At 42.1% G+C, this 22402-nt stretch overlaps 1 protein-coding gene across 4 annotated transcripts; it reads right to left on the reverse strand.

Annotated features, from left to right (window-relative positions):
- Window positions 1–14: 14 nt before the first annotated feature.
- Window positions 15–20604, reverse strand: kank3 (KN motif and ankyrin repeat domains 3). 4 transcript variants are annotated; one of them, XM_018745926.1, is made up of 12 exons: window positions 20508–20604; window positions 10302–10402; window positions 9543–9618; window positions 7621–9456; window positions 7255–7357; window positions 6846–7070; window positions 6678–6768; window positions 6244–6463; window positions 4979–5121; window positions 2972–3172; window positions 1771–1869; window positions 15–833 (listed from the first exon to the last, which is right to left on the reverse strand). In XM_018745926.1, the coding sequence occupies exons 3-12, from the start codon at window positions 9577–9579 to the stop codon at window positions 771–773; spliced, it is 3018 nt and encodes a 1005-aa protein (XP_018601442.1). In that variant the 5' UTR covers window positions 9580–9618; window positions 10302–10402; window positions 20508–20604; the 3' UTR covers window positions 15–770. The 4 variants fall into 4 exon arrangements, with proteins under 4 accessions (XP_018601442.1, XP_018601443.1, XP_018601444.1 ...); XM_018745927.1 differs by lacking the exon at window positions 20508–20604 and adding an exon at window positions 12254–12415; XM_018745928.1 differs by lacking the exons at window positions 15–833; window positions 1771–1869; window positions 2972–3172 and having other exon boundaries at window positions 4735–5121.
- Between the last annotated feature and the right edge of the window lie 1798 nt (window positions 20605–22402).

The raw sequence follows: 22402 nt of genomic DNA on the forward strand, positions 1-22402 counted from the left end.
TGTAATAATACCATAAGGAACCTGTTCACATTTCTGTGTTTAGCTGTGACAGTTATACACCCTGTGTTTGTGCTCTGAATTTAAAGTGATACTGAGGTGTGGTTTCTTCCAGAAACCTTTTTGCAAAGTTGTACAAGGTTCTGCTGTGTGTGCGCAGAATGAGTGCAAGCGTGTAGTGCCTGGAAAGCCTTGTAAGTTAAGAGAATTTTTACAATCAACTAATCATTGTATACAGCTATTCACAATGACTATGTTCCAGTTAACCTAATTGGGGGAAGAAACTTAGGTTATAACCACAGAACAAGATATTTTTTGAATGTTTAATAAAAATAGGTACATGAATATACAGTTCATACAGGATGCAGAATATTTTTGGCATAAAGCATTTTAGCAGTGGTAACCTAGTTAACCTTGTCTCCCTTTCAATAGTGTTTTTACAAAAATTAACTGAATTTGAAACAGTTAATACCTTCTTTACTGCTCCAGATGTGTGCATGAAATCAGAATTCTAACACTTACCATGTTTCTTTTGGCCTTGATATTCATATAATATGCAATATAAAACTCAGGTGTTAAAACTAGCAAAAGTAAAATGGCAGTACAATGTACTTTGATAACGGTGTTAGATACTAATGAAATTCTTAGGCCATTAGATTTTTCTAGATATATATTATATAGATGTTTTAAAATGATGAAATATTCCAGTACAGTTGGCTCTATATTCCAGCAGCATATTGTCCAGTTATTGGTATTTCACATGGACAGATGTGTCACTCAGCAGGCCATATCTTTGCAGGGCTGGAAGGGCTTCGGGGGTGTGGCTTAGATGGGCCCTGAAAAAGTTGGATCATTTTACATATTTTTGCAAAAGTCTATATTCTGCAATCACAATTTCACACCATTATTTTTAGGATGCCTTAACATAGTGAATTACTTTTGGCTTAGATACTGTTTTAAAGCATTTAAGGTATGCACTTATGTCTCCAAACTGAGTTAGGTCAAATTTGTTTCATTATTCCATACTGACTATAACACTGTAGGGTAAAAAATATTTGCACAAATGATTGAGCTGGTATTCATAATTAAGCCATTTGCTGCAACTGATTTTATGTGAACATCTAAAGAAACTAACTGAAAATGTAGGTAGTAGATCCAGTAGGACCACATCTTCTGCCATGCAGTACTAGCCAGAAAACTATAACTAATTTAGTTAACAGTTTTCTCCAAAGTAACTTACAATGCTTAGGTACTTACCCATTTATACAGCTGGGTAATTTTTACTGGAGCAAAGTAAGGCAAGTACCTTGCTTAAGGGTACTACAGCTGGAGGTGAGGCTTGAACCTGCAACTTCTGGGTCTAAAGGCAGCAGCTCTAACCACTATGCTACCAGCTGTCCCAATTGTGTCCTTAAAACAAGCCCTTATGTAACATGAATTTTTATTTATTGATGTGTATAATCTAAGAACAGTTAACTATCCCATAATACTTTGCTAGTCAAAAACTGAAATGCTTTCTGTAGAGGTCACTGTTCACACAAGTATGACATTTTTTTTTTTTCCCCAATCCTTTTAACAACACAAGTACCACACCCCAAACCTAGACTGTGAAAACAAAACTAAAATATCTGCTTGTGTTTCACTAAGCGTTTTATGGATGAGCAACTTCAAAAAGCCCTATATTGTACTGACTGTGAAATCTTTTAAGATATATCTTTAAAACAACTGTTTTGAAAAATATGAAACAGACTTCCCAGAGATCAGGCAACTAACCGTGGCTTGGGTCTTGGAGTAATTCATGTGGGCATAAAGCAACACAGCAATGTCATTATGGGAGGCCTCCAAGGCGATGGAAAGAGCATTACTGCCATCCTGGAGAGTGGAGGGTGGAGAAAAGACACACAATGGAAGACCACACTTATGGTTTAATAACTGGGGTATCTCAAAGCACCGTTCTTAACCATGCAATGCCTACAGCTACACAGAATTCAGACATTCTGAAATCTTGCAGTTTTTTTTTTTTTTTTACAGGATCAGCCATCCAGCTCTCAGAAAATATGTCACAATGTGGCATGGGGTGAGACTCCAGAATTTAAAACATACAGAACTTTTCATCCATCTAATATATGAAAAACATGAATACATCAAAAAAAGCCTTATAAAGTTTTATCAGGAATTGTTCTTTTTGGAAGAACACACCTGCCAACAGCCAGTCAAATCACAGGAAAAAATTAGCTTAAAGTGCATATATTGATTCTAATTTTTTAATCTTGTAGGTACCATCATAACCTTAGATTTCTCATCACATCAAGTGAAATTTAACTTAATAATCCCTGTTAAGTAAAATACACAAAATTTCACTGAACTGAAACCTTCACAAAAGCAGTTTAATTACCATGTAGACCACATTCTCTTATTGTAAATTAAATGTATAGTATGTCCATTTTGGCATGATATGTGAATCTTGAACACACAAGACTTAGCTTCAGATAAGATTCTTTTTAGAGTGGCAACACATCATTTTCTGACTGTTAAATCAAAGTTTCATGTAAATCCAAGTTCAAGTTACACAAAAACCTCACGAGAGATATAACATCGGAATATCAGCAGACTGTAAATAAGCACACACCACAGCTTTGCATACAAAAAGTATCTTCATTAAAAATATTGCAAATATTGTAATGTTGTAAATAATAAAATAATTGCTTCTTGAACACCCATACAAAGAAATGAAAACATGGACAGTGTCAAATATAAAAAATGGACACTAAGACTGCAGTGGCCTGGTACCCTGTCCTGTACTCTGCCAGCCTCACACTCTGTGCTTCCACAATAGGCTCTCAACAACCATACTCTGCATTAGTACAAACAGTTAATGACAGGAAATTAATGAATGAAAGGACTCTAATATATGATCCACTACCAGAGAAGACAGCACATTTCAGTGCATTTAGAAGACACATGCAGTACTCACATTGTCCACAATGGAAATGTCACAGTCGGATTGTTCAAGGAGGAGTGAGACGATCTCTGCACGGCCATGTTCACAGGCACACATGAGTGCCGTAGAGCCTTCATCATCCTGCATGTTGACACTAGCGCCGCAGGCCAGAAGCATGCGCACCATCTCCAGCCTCCCATGACTTACTGCCAGCATCAGGGCAGTTTGCCCAGCCTGGACACAGGCGAAGCATGGCCATGTCAGTGTTTCCCACCACGTGTTACTGAAGAGGAGCAATAACTAGTGTCTCAAACTCTACAAAACATCTGATGATCCCATCATCTACAGGACAGAGCCAATTATTTAGAATCTCCTTCACTATAGGACAAAATCCATTATCTAGCATTTAAGTACTGGTGGGAAAAATATGCATTGTTTATCATCTTAACTCCTCAAAGACAGAATACCCTACTGCAAAGACATCAGCATTAGGAATCTCAGCTTCTAAAAGACAGTGAGGCACCTAGCCTTACCAAACAGGAACCCCACTCGTAGCACTGTCTAAGAAGGAATTGTTTCAATATTGAGTACTAAGTAACACTTGCAATAGAATAATCTATCAAATAAAAATGAAAAAAGATCACTGACACCCTTGTTCAGTTCACTTCAGAGCTTAACTCCATCATAAAAGTTCAGGTATACCCGAGTACACGGACTCCCGGTTTCCAGACTTTCGGTGTAACAGCCCTAAAAAAGTAGTACCCATGTTCGTTATACAGACCGACTGCTCCCAGTATTAGAGACGACTTTTTTCAGGTGTTTGAGACAGACCGATAACCTCTTCTTAATTTTGCATTGCTTTTCAAGCTGTTTTACTGCAGTTTTGAGAAATGGTTTCCTTTTATTTTTTTTTTTTATGTTTTTTGTTCATGTACCTCTCTAAGGTACGTGACAAAAAAATATAAAATGTTCATGTTAAAGGGGGGAGGGGCATGGTGGCGCAGTGGGTTGGCCCGGGTCCTACTAGACTTAGTAATATTGATAGGAACGCTTCTACCAGCAATCTAAAATACAAACAAACGTTCTCAACTTGCCACCTTGGCCAAACTGTAATATAAAATGCTGTCTGTTAAATATTCGTTCACTAACAAGTAAAGCGCGGGGGCGTGGTGGCACAGTGGGTTGGACCGGGTCCTGCTCTCTGGTGGGTCTGGGGCTCGAGTCCCGCTTGGGGTGCCTTGTGACGGACTGGCGTCCCATCCTGGGTGTGTCCCCTCCCCTCCAGCCTCGCACCCTGTGTTGCCAGGTTAGGCTCCGGCTCCCCGCGACCCCGTATGGGACAAGCGGTTCGGACAATGTGTGCGTGCATGCGTGCGTGTTAAGAGGTTAAACACCTCTTTCCGACTCACTTCTCCCCAAATCCCATAAGTGCTATATAAACGTGAACCCATTTGTTATGCTTAATTTTTAATAACAGTTTGTTTAATAATGGGAAAGCCTATATGCAGCTATTCACGTAATGTATACTGGTTTGTGCTGTGGTATGTGACTATACTCTAGAATAATGTGGCTGCATCCAAATCTCTCCTTCTGTTGATGTTACGAACTTTTATATTGTTTTCTGAGATTTATGTCGCTTTGGAGAAAAGCATCTGCCCAAGGAATAAATGTAAAAGCAAATGTGTTTTTCGTATATTTACGTGTCCTTACTGTAAAGTAAAAAAAAAAAAAAATTAATTCTGCACTAATTTAGTCTTTGTTAATTTCCTTCTTGATTATATTTAATATCTTATTCTCCTAATGGTTTGATTAATATTTTTTTAAGACTGTTAAGTGTTTGGAGGATGTGTTCGTATAATGGGGGATACCTGTATAAAATATGTCTGTGCTAATGAAAAGCCCTGCAAAAAAGTAATTTTGATACATAGCAGATAGAACTACATTCTTTCATACAGTTCTCTGTAAATTAAAAGGTACTGAGCCATCAAACTGTACAAAAGCAGATTTATGTGCTGTGGTAAGAAGGTGACAGGTGCTCACCTGGCTCGCCTTGGCATTGACATTGCCTTGATTAAAGAGCTTCCTCACCACCCTCATGTCTTCCTCTTCTGTCACTGCTGCCAGGGCTGCCAGCATGATGGCTGTGTAGCCAGCCTTGTTCTGCTGGTCTACATTGCACATGCCTGCAGAGAGCACACATTGCACAGAAAGACAGTCAGTCCCTGGGAAAATGTCATTCAGACCTCCTGGAAGATGACAAACCTGGCCAAACCCTGAGACTTCACTCCTGATGCCTAGCACGCAAAGGAGCTTTAAGTCAAAGCAACCACTCAATTTGTTCATAGCTTCAACTGTTTATATCTCCAGGGACTTTTACCACAAAGTCACAATCAATAAAAGCTATATGATATATACTGTATATTCCCAGTGGTCTCAACGGTCACAGTGGTCTGGAGCCTATTCTCGCACTACAGGGCATGAGGCAGGTGACACCCTGGACACAATGCCAGTCCATCACAGTGTAATACTTTTATTATGTTTGATTAAATTCATACAAAATTAAAATTCATATAAAATGACTGAAAAATAAAAAATGCATCTCCCCAATCATCTGTTCAATCCTACGTACGCTGCGCAACATATGTCAGCTTCCAGCTACTTTCAACTTTCTTTACATAATCAGCACTGACACTACCCAATGACTATTATTGATCAGCTCCTCCCATAAACACATGTAAATATTTGTCAACAGTGTGAAAACATGTTGAACCAATTTAATCTGAAATATACCTTGACTTTGGGGGTATTTTACTGCCAACTAATTGCTGCAAACAGAAACACAGGTTACAGAAATTTTAGAAAATAGAACAAAGAAGAAATTGCAATTAAAAATAGATACATATATAAATATATAAATTGGAAAATGTTTTAAAAAAATTGTGACTATTTGTAACAGGAGGTTCTCATTTCTCAAGTTAGTTATGTTTGTTTATTTATTAACTTGGCCACCACTCTTATCTGAAGCAACTTTAAATTCCAATGGGACTTTACGTTAAGTACCATGACAAAGGATAAAACAGTAAGTTCTATAATAGGATAATTATGATTTCAGTTTTTTTAAATGTTTACTGTTCTAGCAATGCATGGAAACACTGTAAACAAGAAACGTTTATCACCTACAGTCCTAAAAAGATACCTTGTACATAAAATGTTGACCCAGCCCTTGTACAATTATTGTTCAGTCTTGCTGGTACCATCATAACCTTAAATTTCTAATCACCTAACATGTTAATCTTCACACAAACCTGTATCCAATAACAGTCCCACCACGGCAAAGTTGGAGTGCGACACGCTGTAGTGCAGGGCAGTGTTGCCGTTGCCATCGGTCATGTTGACCACGTGTGCCAGCAGGGCAGGAGACACTTCTGAGAAAGCCATTAGATAGTCTGACACACGGGAAGGTTGGGCTGTCTTGGCGCTGGACACACGGAACCATTCCATCTGCACAGTGTGAGTGCTGGAGAGCTGGTGAAAAGAGGCAGGAAAGGCTGCACTGAGGCACCAATGCAGGGAATAAAGAGATACTCTGTTCCAGACTACAAAAATAACCAGTGCCAGATTTAGTTGTCAAATTTTACATATATTTTGGTCTAAAAACCATGAAAATTAAAAAAAGCATAGATGAATCTGAACTAATGGGACACAAAGAGGAAGTCAAAATAAAAATATCATCACCCACCACTTCTTTACTCTTCAAAGAAGAGACATCATCATTAAGGTGATTCTTCAGAATAAGACAGGCTTCTCGCATTTTTGTGCTCAGCTCAAACCTATGAAAAAATTATTTATTACTAACACCACACTGAAACTTCCTGTAGTACGTCTAATGGACAGACAGACAACACACTTCTCCTTCACAGTTTGCAGCTCCTCTGCGCCTTTAACTTCAGCTTCTCTTGGTTCTTCCTCATCGCTGTCACTGTCATCCAAATTGATGTCTCTCTCATCATCAGAGGTATCCTCAAGCGCTGCATCACCATCCTCACTGCTGTCTGAGCTTCCAGCAGCTCCACTTGCTCCCGATGAGCTATCACCTTCCTCTACTTCATCTTCACTCGAGGTTGACTCATACCTGCATTTTAAACAACACTGAGTACTGTTCTACCAGAAGTAGTTGCAGAACTTCCTATGCTGACTGAAACCAGGGCCAATGTGTGTATTTTGCATAAAAACCTGGCTTTGAAATGTTTTAAACATAAATGTAGTTCTTCAGCCACTGTGTTGTGCAGTCCACAGCTCAATGATGCAGTACTCACCCCCCATTGAGAATTCCCACAAACTGCAGACTCTTCTTGTTGGCACTGCGTGGCTCAGAAGGGCCACTCCCATCCTTCTTCTTCATGATGGACTTCAGAGTGCCTGTAATATAGTTGAGTTACCATGGGGGGAGTACACCCTGCAATGAGTCATTCTGAGAACCACCCTTGTGGATATAAAGCACATTTATCATATTTTATCACTATTAGACCAAGATTAAACATAATGCTTTGTGTGTGCAAAGCTGTCAAGAGCTTTAACAGCATTATTTCAGGAATGGCCCACTTTTCAGGTTTAGTACACAATCTGTGTTCCACAGCAATAGCAATAAAACGCACACTAAGAAAAGTACAAAAAACACTCACCCACAGCAGGACTGCAAGGTACAGTTTCTGCTTCATGTTCTTGGTTCTTCTTCATGATACTAACTTCTCCAGGAGTGACAGAGCTTTCTGTGACAGTCAATTGCCTTCTCTTCAGTACAGCAGCCAGAGGTTTCTCATCTGATGTCAACCTTTCCTCTTCACAGATATCCTCCCATTGATTGCCAGTGCTTCTTACAATGACTGAAGCTGTTCCGTTGACCAAATCAGTCTGAGTACTCTGGTCCAGTTGACAAGACATAAAATCTGGGCCCACACGCACATCTATAACCTCATATCTACAGCCCACAGCAGTACTTTGTTTTTCAATTTTCATACCATGGCTTATGGCCTCAGTTTCTACTCCAGCAGTGGTTACCTGAGGTTTGACCAAAACTCCCCTCTCTATCATCACAATGGATTTCCTCTGCAATTCCTGAGCTCTTAATGCCTCAAGTTCATTATCAGCCTGGCTTAGTCTACTTTCAAGAACATGAATGGACTCATGCTGGAATTTAATGGTGTCTTGCAGGGTGTCAATTTCTCTCTCTGCTTCAGTCTGTAATCCAAGCAATGACTCCATAACCCATACAGAAGCTTCTTTAGTCTCTGGATTTGCATCTACTCCTCTTTCACACACAGCTTTTGAATCTGTTCCAACTCTTTTGTCATTGAATTCAAGAGTTGTGGCAGTTGCCACATCTTTTTTGCCCTGGCAGTAGTAAAACACACTTTCTTCAAGAGGCTGGTCATCTCCTACAGCCACACTCTTCTTCGTTATGATTACCCTTTCCACTGTTGAGACTTTGTCTATAGGCTCGTCTTCTTTGTCATCTTTGCCTCCTAATTTCTCTGTCAGTTTCCTCAGCTCAACCAGCTTGCTGGTTCTGCCAGAAACAGGAAAAGGTGGCTGACGTCCCTGGTCATCTAACATCACCTCCGCTTTATTAGTCCTGTTACCTTTAGTCTGACACTGCTGCAGGACTTCTGTACTCTCAGCCGAGGTCTTCTCGCGAAGGGCCAGAAGAAGCCTGTCCTTTTCAGCACGTAGCTGTGTCACCTCTTTTTCCAGGGCTGGAACACCCTTTACTTTTTCCTCCATCTCCTTGAGCTGCCTGAGAGCTGCTGCCATCTGCTCCCGCACAGTCTGGAGCTGACCAGAGGGGACTGGAGCCAGGCTGATGGCAGTGGAACTTCCATGTGCTGGGGTGCTCCTGCCAGAGTTGTGAGGACTGGCTCTGGTCCAGCTGCTCTGTAAGGGACTCAGGCAGACTGAGGAAACGTTCAGCATCTGGGTCTCCTGTGACAGGCTACTGGCAGAACTGGACCTTGGAGGGTCAGCAAAACAGAATCCCAAGTCATTTTGAAACTGCGTCTGCTCCTGCTGGAGTCTCCGGCTGGTTTCTAGCAGGGTCCTCTCCACTCTAGGATTGCGCACTGGTGGCAGCGGTGGCACCTTCAACCCAGCAGAAAGTGGAGGGGTCAGTATGGGCAATGGTGACAGAGGGTGTGTTTCGCTGGGTGCTGAGGTGGTACGGTTCCGTGGTGGAGGAGGGGGCGGCACACGACTTTCTTCACTGGTAGAAGACGACAGCGATTCAGTGGATGTCCACCCGCTGGTACGTCCTCCAGCACCTTCACTCCGCTGAAAGGGCTTGGTACTTCGAGATCCCCGGCGAGGATTAACCACAGCTCGGCGGAAATTGTGACCACTCTCAATCTCCTCTACATACTTCAGGAAGTCAAGGTCCAGCTGGAAGCCATAGGGAGTTTGTACAGAGTAGGACCCTCCCTGATCACCCTCACCCTGGGTGCTGTAGAGGAATGGTGCACCCAGGTCTACAGAATACAGGAAAACCCATTAAGGATTATTCACCAGCATTACTGATTCATTACTATACAGATACAATTAAGTTTCTACTTACCAGGTAGCTTATGATTAACCTGTACAGACTGAGTCATGTTATTGGGCCACAACCTTTCAACAGCAACCCTCACCACCTGAAGAAAGAGACAATACTGAATGAATACTGCAACACAGAGCTTGTGCTTGTGTGTGTGTGTGTGAAGGGAAATTGCTAATGTGTTAGAGTGCAGATTCTTTTGGCTTATTTTGAAAAAATTCTTGTAAATTCCCCCCCCCACTTATTTTCACCCCAATTTTAGCTCTCTATAATTTAATACATGTGCAGCATGTGGCACAGCAAGTAGCATTGTTGTGTCATAACACCTGGGTGGTACAAGAGTATGTGGGTTTGATCCCTGCTCAGCCTGTGTGGAGTCTGCACGTTCTCTCCACGCTGGTTTCCTCCAGGTGCTCTGGTTCCCCCCAGAAGAAACATAAATTAAACACATATACTTTAACTGAACTGATGACTCTAAAATTACCCATTGTGTGTGTGAGAAAGTGTGTTGCTCTGGTGTATAGATTAGCGTTTCATTTTAGCGTAGTCTATGAACCACTGTAAGACACCTTGGGTGAAAAGGTGTCAACGAAATACTACGTAGTGTTCACTGGAAGTTGCTTTGGAGAAAAATGTTTGCTAGAATAATGTGGCCATACAAAGAATTCAGGAACAAGAATCAAAATATGTTAGACAAGTATGATAATGAAACTATACATACAGAAGGAAAACAGTTTATTTTACTCTATTCACATGTTGTGCATATAAAAGTAGACTCACCCTGACACACCTCTCAAAGGACCATATAGGCCTCTAGGTGTTACTGCTCTGCCTGCTCTTCTTTACAGGTCCTGTTCCCTTGTGGCAAAGCTCAGCTCCTCCTGAGACAGATGGGCAGACAGCTGTCAGTCAGAGGAGCTCACATACACACACATAAACAGCCACACAGTCAGTTTCCCACATCGCTCCAGGGACATTCCAGGACACACTTCCTTCTGACATCCTGCCACATCAGCCAGGCTGGAACTTGCAGCATGTTTCTCTCATATGTCTGAATGCTGGAGAAGAGAGCAGCTGGGCACAAAGGGTCATTATCTTCCCTTTCTATTCCAAGACGGCTCAGTCCAAGGATAAGTCACGTGAAGGAATCCAGGCACACACTTGTATCAGTGGCATGCTTGCATGCCGCAGTCACAGCAAGATAAGTGTCCCTCAAAATACGGTACTAATAAGGAACAAAAGAACTGTAAGCTGACTGATTATTAACATGCAACAACTCTTTTCACTGAAAAATGCAGGAAAGAGTCATGATGCGGAGACCACACTATGCATATCTAGTATAATCAGAACTCTGATTCATCAGACCAGACAATGACTTTCTGTCTGCTTTGCCACCAGTGTCTCAGCCCTCAGCTCCACCCGCAAAACATCCACAGACTACATGTTACAAGACATGGCAGCGAAAGTTTGCAATGCTCATGCAGGAATCCGAGACGTGATTGTTTTTGCGAAGCGATCATGTAAGGCTTGTATGATGCTCATGCGCGGAAGCAAGTAACCCTACAAATGATGGATTTAAAAGATGGGATCAGAGACGATTGTGTCAATGTCAGTGTCGTGTGGTGAATTTTTATTATTTCTTTCACTTATTTTATTGGAAAATGGACTTCAGCAAAAAAAAAAAAAAAAAAAAAAAAAAAAAAAAAAATCGTAATTTCCATACTGAGGAAATTCTGGGAAAATACGAAGGGTTGGCAGCTATGGACACCCCGTTTGCAACCTTGCCTGTACCCATTTCTACATAAAGCAAAGAGCTGCACTCGCCTCTGGCTCCCAACAGACACACAGTGGTTGTGCACATGTTTCCATCCATTGCCAGATGACAGGCACTAAATTACAGGGCATGGAGGGAAAAGTCACATTCCACGGTACCCATCATCTCCTCGCACACAATTGGCTGGGAAAAAAAATGTATATGCTGTCACAGACAGACAAAGCGGAGCTGAAGAACTTTTTCTCCTTAAAGATATGGGAGAATCCGATGGGGGGAAAAAAACCGTTGGAAGCTTTAAACTAAATCAAAACCAGCACCAAGCCAGAGGCATCAAATAAACAGTCTCACATCTTGTTCTTTTTGTCTTGAACAGTTGCACAACAAAAACCATGTACATCACACAGTACTTCACCCCGATACTGAAAAACATACTGTCAATGGACATGTGTAACAGACAGAGAAATACTGACACTGGGTCCTTCAAGAACAACACACTCAGGAGACTTACTTTATATTCATGAGATATTTCAGTTTTACACATTCAAACTTCTAATTCAGGTTCTGTTCCTCCGTTTGTAATTACAGTATTTCACAGTTCATACATGCAATCTCATAAAGCATTGTACTCTGCTCGAGAACTGGTTAGCCAGAGCTCTGTTTAGAGCACTGATGTCACCCTTCCACCCCCTTTTCCCATTGTTAAGGAAACAGATGATCTGTGAGGTCCAGTAGACAATGGAGAATGCAGACCTTTAACTTTTGATATCTCACTAAGTTAAGGAGTGACAACATTGAGCCTAGGAGAAACTACAGACTCCACTAGGCTGATAAACCTCTTACACAGGCACTGAAAAAGGTATGTCCACTCATCTATAAATAAAGGCAAGACACATGAACATGCTATGCATTTCACTGGTGTGGGTATATAAACTGATCACGCTCTTCTCAAAACACTCACATGTATGAGACAGACAGACAGCAGGATTCGCTCTGAAATCAGTGTCACACAGCACCCGGTGACCACACTCCATAAAGGCACACAGCACATGTGCAGACGTGCAAGTCCAGACGGCTCTGATGGCACTCAACATCTCAACACCCAAAGGCCCAGAGACACGAACAGGACAGGAATCGTTTCTGCTGTGTCCCCCGGTCAGCTGCCATAGATAACATCCACAGCTTCCTGAGGGGAAGCAGGTTTCAGAACACCCTGCAGGCCCCTGGGACACCTCCTATTGTCTGGCTGTAGGAACCGCCACTTCCCAGCAAAACTCAGTGCCAAGGCCTTGAGCTGTTTCCTGTTGGCCAGAAGGAAAACAAGAGCTGAACAAACATACAAGAGTGCGGGAGTGCTCTTCTGCTGGTACAGGCTCCAAAGACACATGGACACGGGCAAACAGCTCTTGTGAGACCATGCTCACATTGCATGCCATCGAAAACCATGATTAATTCACAAAACCACATTTCAGTGCAAACACACCCATAGTCACATAGCAAAGTCACAAACTTGATTGAGAACAACATCCCCATGTAACTAGATTAGATTTGAATGCCGGCTGAATTAATACAAAACTCTTCAAACTGCCATTATCAACTTCAGACCAAATGCACGTCATCACTGCATCCCTTTAACTGCCCTGTTCCTGGTCCACACACAATGGGACACATTCAGTCCCCACAATGAGGTATTATGCCACTTCTGCAGTTAAGCAATGTTGTTTGTAAAATTCTCTAAGGTCTCCTTGTTCAGCAAGCCCCCCTTCGTGTCACAGTGCTCACAGTTCAGTGTTCGCAAATGTCTAAAAAAGTGAAAAAATTAGGGGCCCCCAGGTCAACTTGTGTCATGCATGTCCATAAAAGAGTCAGACACAACTAATCTTCCCTTGTATAGGAAAGGAAATGTATAGAACTGTTCCACAACGATAACAACTCCATCACATTCACCAAACACGTCTTTAAATGCAGCAATTTTGACTACACTGTTAATAGTGGCAACTTTTTAAACTTAACAGACCATGGAAATAGTTTAAACCTTAACATGCCTGCATTCACCACCATATTCTGTCGATCTGTAGTAACAAGACCACAGGCAATGATTAAAAAAACTAATGTGCAGTTTAAAACAGGCAACTTTAAACTCTTTTGATTTAATTTTTAAAAAAAAAAAAACTGCAGCAGTTGAAGCATGTATAGCAACCTTAAAAATGACATCTGACAATTACTGCAAACAGTAAACAACTATCAGAGTTCTTTTTTTACAACAAAAAAAAACCAAGAGCAGAATCAAATTATTTCTAACCCTTTGAAATCAATATCCTTAAGCCATATTTCTAAACACAGAGTGAATTTTGTTACTGCAAAGAGTATTTGCAGAGACGTACAGGAAGCATAAGAACTGAACAGTAGATGGACTTACGAATATGGGACAATGGATGGACACTGTCTGATGTGAGCAATGCTCCTTCAAAGCCACACAGAGTAGAACATTATTTTGGAGAGCTACGTGTGTGTGTGTATGTATGTGTGTGTGTGTATATTTATATAGATACACACACACACACACACACTACAATGGTAGGCTAGATGCAAACAGGTGCCATGATACCACAGCAGCGCCTCAGTGATGCTGATGGATTGAACTCCAGCCATGTTATGAAATGGGACTGCGCTGATCCATTGCTGAGAATCTCAGGCACTGTTTCACATACCATCTGCCAATTTTGAACAACAGCTGGAACCATGGGCCAGATGTTCCACACACCGGACCTGGAAGTGTACAGGGCCCATTGTTTTATTGTGACATGTTGTTGTAATTCAACTGGTGCACCAGATGCTTGTTAAACAGGCGCATCACACATACAAACAAACTCACACATAAAACAGCACTAGATGCTAGACACCCCTCAGTATATATAGTAAATCATGTTGCATGATGTAGCTATTGAGGAACTTCTTGAAAGGCAAAACGCTCAGTTTAATGCAGAAATCACGTCTGTTTGGCCCTCATAAGAGTTTTCTGCACATAAATGATTTTACATAAAATGAAATACTTGTTCACTTTCCATTATCGCTTATTCTGGTGAAGGTCAGGACAGTCCAGAGCATATTTTGGAAACAATGAGTGCAAGGCTTAGGAGTAGCCACACGCACTCACCCATTCACACACAAAAGGCAGTTTAGAGTGGTCAACTCACCTGAACTGCACACCTGTGGACTGTGGGAGGAAACCAGAGCACTCAGAAGAAACCCATACAGGCAAAGGGAGAACACACACACTCCAGACTGAGCTGGATTTGAACCTATGCCCAAACAGCTCAGAGGCTATGAGACACCAGCATGCCACCCTAAAATGCATTAATTTTTAAAAAATATAAAGCAATGTCACTGTCCTAAATGGTTTTGCACTATTTCACCTACAATGGACTCACAGAACGAGAAAAGATGTTGTGTCATGCTAGCTGTGTGTGCTGAGGATCCCCAGCGAATAAAGAGCGGCTCATGTTCCACTGGGTATCTAGGCTTTCCTCTCCTCATTGCTCAGAATAAAACCCACGATTGGCACCTCACTGAACACATTTGTACTAGGGTACTGTTAGTCATGCTGCTGCATTTTTCAGTGTCAGTTTAGCATTTGGTCCCAAATCTTTTTGCCTATTTTAAGAAACAACACACTTTTCATGAGCTGAGAAATATCCTAAACAAGCAGGCTAAGCTGAAGAACTGATTTGCAGCAAAGTTTCCAAAACAAGCTGTAGCAAATAGTTTTTTCTTGTGAAAAGCAGCTGAATACACTTTACAGGGGAATAAACAGTATCTCGTGGTGGTAGATTAAATTAAAGGCCTTGCTTTCTGAGATCTTCTTAGTTAGAGCTCAAGGATATTTTTCAGCAGTTATCCAAGCATCTTTTAACGCTTTCAAATGTAAGGTAAATATATTTAAAGTGACGATTAACAGAAAGACAGTACATTTGAGTCAGGTCAGCTGATTTATTGTGAGCTGTGTACATTTGCAGCCAGGTTCTGATGTTGGTCTACACATAAACTGTATGGACACTCAGCACTGGAACATTAGAAGATTACTTTGCACCCTACAATGGGGACCTTGCACCTTGCATGGAGAAGGATTGATGTTTCGAATGCATGGTCAGGAGGTGCAGGAAGCACAAAGCTTTCTCTCCCCAAATTGTTCTCAACGATTCCTTAAGCTAAAAATAAAAAAAAATAAAAAAAAAAGTCAAATACAAGTCTAGAATACTTTTCTTTTTTTACAGACATGTCTCCAAGAGTCACAACTGACACAGTAGCAACATGAGTGAAATCCCCACACTAAGCTCAGTCTACGATATTCTAAGAGCTGCAATGATAGGTAGATGATGAAGATCATAAGAAAGAGGACAGCAACAGACAGAAATACAAAAACAAGTCTGAGAGGGACTGAGAGAATATAGCCACATCCTAAGAAATGCTGATTCGTGTTACGAGAATTTAACTTCACAAGAAGTTTCACATAATACCTCTATGCAAGCTTACAAAGCATTTCTTCACATTTACAAGGGCCAAATTTCGATTTTAAGTGCCTCCCAGCAGCTGCATGGCACAATACCAGAGTCACAGGAGGTCTTCTTCACAGATATAATCTGGTTCGTGCTGCACTAAGTTCTCTACCTCTATTAACCTTTATTTGATAGTCTCACTTGTTATAGTCCTGTTATAATAGAAACTTTTGTGTAGCTACCCGTGTGATGTACACTGGTTCATATGGTGGAATGTAACAAACTGACTGTACTTCAGAATTACACATCTGCATCTAAGTCTCTCTTCCTGTTGATGTAACGCACACATTGCATTCTTTTGTGAGATGTACATTGCTTTGGAGAAAAGCTAAATGAATAAATGTAAATGTAAATAATCTGTATAATCATTGTCTGTTTGGTCTATTCAAATGATCCCAACTTGTGTAAATTCATTTGCATTGTTTTCATTAGTATCTTTTTTTTTTTTTACTGTTCTGTTTTTTGCTTTAGAAGTTGAATTCGTACACAAACATTGTGTGTCATGTATATATACAGTATGTTTTCCTTGTCAACATTTCTTCAGCCTACGCTAACTAATAGCTACAAAAAACAGCTGAACAAGTACAGGTAGACAGCCACAGAGTACTACAGAGTACTTAATGAAAGATCCTGCCCAGTTATGCTGTATTAACACAATGTTAACTAATGAATTAGTTGTGTGCGTTTGAATGGAATTTGATAATATTTTAGCATAAACTGGTGAGAATTTTAGGCTCAAGGATGTAAAAAAAAAAAAAAAAAAATTTCATTTTGTTGAAGCTAATTTGAAGCAAACTGAAGCAAAAATTCAAATCACTGAAGCTAACGGTAATTATGTCTTGAATTTATGAGAATTCATCTTACAAAGAGTTTTTAAGGAACACATTACCCTAGCCTGAGGGACAGAGGGAACAAGGTACTAAGAGACCGATATTGACACTGAGAAACTGATGAACTGATGGAAAGAGGGACAAACAGACTGAGGGACTGAGAATCAGATGCATTTGCTTAATGCTCCATAACTAGGGCTGGAATTCCCCACATCCCTCCAGAGGGAGCTTCATGTTCCTTGTTTGTCTCTCATACCAGGACCAATCACACCTTTATTGATCAAGTGACTCACTAAACCAGTACCCTCTGGGATGTAAAGCTCTAGTAAAAGCAGGAATTTCCCCTGCGCTCCCTTCACTCAGCAGCAATAAAAATGCCATTAAGGCAACTTGTCCAAACCTTTCCTTCCTGTGATGTTATTTACGCATTAGTTTATGTGCTGCTGTCATTCCTGCAAACATAAATTGGAATGGCACACACTTTTTCCATAAGAGCTGTCTATTTATTGGAAACACTGTAGACCATGAATGAAAATCTGACTTTGACAGCTTGAAAATAGGATAAAACAAATCAATATAGCATGATATACTGAAATTTTGTTTGTCAGTGGAGAATTGTCCATGCAATAATCTCACACAAACAAACAAACAAACAAACAAACAAACAGAGTCTGAAACCGCTTAACCTGAGCGGGGTTGCAGCGAGCCGGAGCCTAACCTAACAACACAGGGCGCAAGGCTGGAGGGGGAGGGGACACACCCAGGACAGGAGATCAGTCCATCGCAAGGTACTCCAAGCAAAACTCAAGCCCCAGACCCACCAGAGAGCAGCACCCAGCCAAACCCGCTGTGCCACCGCACCCCCCTTATGCAATAATCAAACATGATATTTAAATAAAGGAATCATAAAACAGAGCCTCAGTAATTCCCCTGTACGCATCTCCTGACTTCTCAACGTTGTTCCTCTGTGGGTGCCAGTCTCCCTCACTCGAGATAAGCTTGTTCTATTTTTAAGCTTGCTCTATGGAGCAAGTCATACCAAAGTCTAGTGTTGCAGGACCCAGTCAATCGTGCTTAAAAAAAAAAAAAAAAAAATCTACCCGTCGTGTAGGTAACTTATCATATCTTAACACATCTGTGCTGAGAGATTTGTTGTGCTACAGTGTTTTCAGTTTTAGGCTGGTGACAAACTATTTGTTCATAACTGTAAACACTAAGTGGGGTGCAGTGGTGTAGTAGGTTTGCCCTCTCTCTGTGGTGTAGTGGGTCTGGGGTTCAAGCCCTGCATGGGATGCAGTGGACTGGTGTCCTGTGGAGGGTGTTTCCCTTTCCCCCTTAGCCCCACACCTTAAGTTGCAAGGTAGCCACTGGCTGGCAATGACCCCACTTAGGACAAGCACATGTAGACAATGCAAGGTAATGTAAATACTATTGCCCCTATAAAACAGAATAAGGTTTGTAGGAGTGATGTATTTTTGTGCATGAAATAATGAAATAATTTTGCTGAGAGCACTTGCCATAATAGACTGTACACAATTTAAGGACAAATTTCAATCAAGCACTTTCCAGGTCAGAAAGATGACCAAAACACAAACTAAATTGCAAACTCCACTGAAGGTATTTTCAGTCACTGAGTTGTGCTTTGCAAAGTAATTTTCCATTAGTTTTGTATGCCTTAATCAAAGTGGATGATATCCCTATTCCCAGTAGTATTTCAGGACATTTTTGAACCTCACGTCACTTTAAATGGTAAAAGTATTGCCCGGGAACTTAATGAAGAACAACACACATTTTGCTGATCTGAACTGGTTACCCACAGCAAGATGACAAGCATCCATATTAGTTTCATGGAACAAGCATTTAATTGAGTCTAAAAGAACTACAAAAGCAGTGTATACCTGATAGCCAAGCAGTAGTCCATTTCACCACATAAGACATGTAAAAATGTGTTCACTGCATTGATTCAGCAAACACAATTAACGCGTACTTGACCTTAATAAAAGCACCGTTCTTCATATCACATGATGATTAAAAATATTTCCAGTGACTAAAAATGACAAATATAATTACTGAGGAAAAAAATTTTCTTAAATAGTACATCAGATTTTACATGCATCTTCGTGGAAGAAAAAATGTATAACTACCAGGCTAGGCATTACTTTTCAAAATCAGGCAATTAATAAACTTAAACAGGTTGCAGCAGGTTTAGGGAAAGTTTCATTCAGTCATACTGTCATTTTAGTTTAACCTGGTAACATAGTGGTTATCGCTACTAGTTTTGAACCCAAAGGTCACAGGTTCAATCCTCACATCTGGCTGTTGTACCCTTGAAGGTACTTACCCTAAAAATTGCTCCAGTAAAATTACCCAGCTGTACAAATGGGTAAATAATTGTAAGCTTGTAGTATTTGTAACCTTAACATTGTAAGTCACTTTGGAGAAAAGTTAACTGAGCAACTGTAAATAATATCATACATGACTGCCATAGTGTCCCTCTTGATTTGAAGACATATACTAAGGTGACTTACAATTACACCACCTTCTGTAGTTCACTTGAGCAAGGTACTTAATTTGAACATCTCCAGTAAATATAACTCAGTTGAATAATTGGGTAAATTATGGCAAAACAACACTGTAAGTTGCACTGGGGAAAAGTGTCAGCTAAATGAATAAATTTATATGTAATGATGTCTGAAGCCATCTGTCTTGAAGGACATTACCGTGCCCTATTTCAAACACTTTCCAAAGAATCAAAACCAGGCACATGAGACTGAGGGACAAGCAGCCTCTGGTTGACACTGGCATTGCAAAGACCACCAGCTTGATGGACACACTAAGTCTGTGACACTAAGAGAAGACAGCGGAGGACCAGGTTACACATGGCTCCTTCTCACCACTGGTCATATGCATCACCACCTCACCAGATGATATGTGCGAGACAAATAAATGTGGCTGCAGCACTGCACACATGAACACTCCGGAGTCATCTCTTGAGCATGTTTGTCCTGTCAAAGTGAACCCAAGTCCTGTCTTTGGCACATCATCATCTGAAAGTCGCAATTTGAAAGACTAAAGCATAGAGGACAGCTGGTGGTGTGATGGAGAGCTGATTCCTTTTAAGCCCAAAGGTCACAGGTTCAAATCGCAACTTGAACTTCGAAATGGGTAAATAATTAGAGGTACCTCAGTTCCTTTGGAGAAAAGTGTCAGTTGAATAAATGTAAAAGTCGAACTACGATCATGACACAGGGTGAAGGTGCGTTGCCAGCGGAGAGGGAGTCGCCCTCGTGAGCGCGCGACCGGGGGACAAGTCCAGTTCTCAATGACCACCGTCATCTGAAGCTTGTTTAAAAAACTGAAATGTCACGAGACCCTCGCGGTGGCAGGGCTGTGTTCTGGGGGCTCGAAGACGCGCCACATGGTCCCCGCGAGAACGCGCCCTGAGAAGGCTGCAAATTAACAGTCAAATAAATCCGAATTATTAAAAGTTGAGTGAGAGTAATCTGATATTTCGCGGGGAGCTTACTGGAGCCCTGAGAAGTTAAATATATAGTATACCATCCTCAGCAACGCGAAAGAACAATGAATTAACAAAAAGAAAACTCTTAATAAGAAAGCCGTCCTGTCGAGCAGATCTTCGAGGTCAGAGAGATCAACCCAGCAACACCAAGAAGAACATACATAAACTTCTGAGTAGACACAGTTCAGCCGCACATTCCAAAAACCCAACCCGCTCTGTCTGTACTCTCCGGTACACGCCGCGCTTCATTTCATCTGTATGATTAACTTTTCTGCCTCCAGCTAAAGAAGCAAAGTGACTGCAGCTTACCTCTCGCGGTCTATAACGGGTCAGCAAAACTGTTGAAGGCTCCTCTAAAAAAAAATACATTCTAACAGGATATGGAGAATGGGAGGGAGAGCGCAGCGGGCTGTCTCGCGCCCACCCAAGACAAAACAGCTCTGTGATGGACACACCGATGGCCAATCGCTGCGTACTTCCAGGACTCAACGAGATCAGTATCCAATGACATCCAGATGTCAATGAGGCCAGCAGCCAATGAGTGCAGAGAGCGGGTGGATGATCGTTTCAGTCGAATAAAAGAGGATTCAATGGGGACATTTGTACTGTTGTAGTGTTGTAGCATCCATCAGCTGGAGGGTCCTGGGCTCAGGACATAAAACGAATTACATGTGTTTTACGGAACACTTCACGAATAATTTAAGATACATAAACGCTCAAATTCCGTCTAAATCAGATGGTTTTTCTGGACAAATTCCGTAATGATGTCACATCCCACGGGGTCACTGCCCCTCCTGGTCAGAGGCGGCGCCACTCAGTGCCGCTAGCTAACGCTCACCTATCACCTCACAGTCTCGTAGGACATGGAGGTATAAAAGGAGCCAGCGGAGCAGAACTAGTCGCGGATTCTTAATCAGCAGTTCTCTTGTGCTTCGTTGGCGATTGGTAGTCTCTTGTTCCCTCAGTTTGTTTTCTAGGTGTGCATGTTCCAGTCCCGAGTGCCCGTCCCGTCAGTTCCTGCCTCTTGTTCTTCAGTCCTGGTCCATCGTTCCTGTCCGGTATTTCGTCACGTCTCAGGGTTGCGGTCAGACTCACAGATTAGCGTTTCACTGTTCACCGTAGTTCCAACACCGTGTGTGTTTCCTGGTCTCGTGTTTCTTGTTTCACTTCCACCGAGTGTCTTACAATACTCACCGTACACGTCTAACCTCACACTGCACGTGAAGTCATTATATATTTCGTCTGTGTTTGGACGTAATAGCAACGCGCGTCCGTGTCGGACTCCCGTCCGGACGCAACAGAAGAATCCGCCTGCTAATATGACTTCAGCGGAATGGCGTGAGCTGGCGGATCTGACAGAGGCGAACCAAGAACGGCTCCTGGTTTGCGCAAACGCCGCTAGCCGCCTCACAGATCAGTTGGAGCAGTTGACACGACTCCTCAGTCACGGTGGGCGGGGCGCCGATCCGACCAGTTCGCAAACGCATGATGATTGGCGGACATGTCTTTTTGATCGTCTTTATGCTTCCTCGGGTCATCGCGCGGAGCCCACGAGCCCTGTGCAGACCAATGGGATCAGCGCTACTGAGCAGCTGTCCGTTCCCTTCCCGGAGGCTTTGCAAGGTAGTAGAGGTGAGAACCAGAATTACACAGAATACTCAATCTCCAGTCCAGCCTCTCTGTTCCCAGGGCCCTACTCTCCAGAGTCACCCCCTAGCCCAGACAGAAAGACAGAGAGACAGTTCTTCCCCAGCACCAAGAGTTTTCAGGTGCGTTCCAGGTCTCCAGTGGAGAAGACATCCAGCCCCCGATTGTCAAGACCACTCTCTCAGGAGTTCTCGCCGGATTACCGGAGCAACTCCGGGTCCAGCCGGACCCCGACGCCGCCAGGGCAGCAGGTGCCCTACAGCCCTGTGGACAGTGAGCCGGCTCAAGCACGCAACCTTGTCAGCTGTGCAGGGCTCGAAGAACAGTGCGTCAGACAGGGAATAATACGACTCAGTAACGGGCGTTTGACAGAGGAGGAAAGGAGGCGCCGTTTTCTGCAACGCTTGTGCTTTTACTGTGGAGCTGCGGATCACGTGCAGGTTTCCTGTCCAGTGCGGCCACCCCGTGGATCCCAACGGACCGACTTACTGGTGAGTGATGTATCTCTCCATACCTCCCTGTTGACATTACCAGTTACAGTATCCTGGGGTTTCCAG

The sequence above is a fragment of the Scleropages formosus genome, chromosome 9 (assembly GCF_900964775.1).
Source record: "Scleropages formosus chromosome 9, fSclFor1.1, whole genome shotgun sequence".
NCBI classification, from domain to species: Eukaryota; Metazoa; Chordata; class Actinopteri; order Osteoglossiformes; family Osteoglossidae; genus Scleropages; species Scleropages formosus.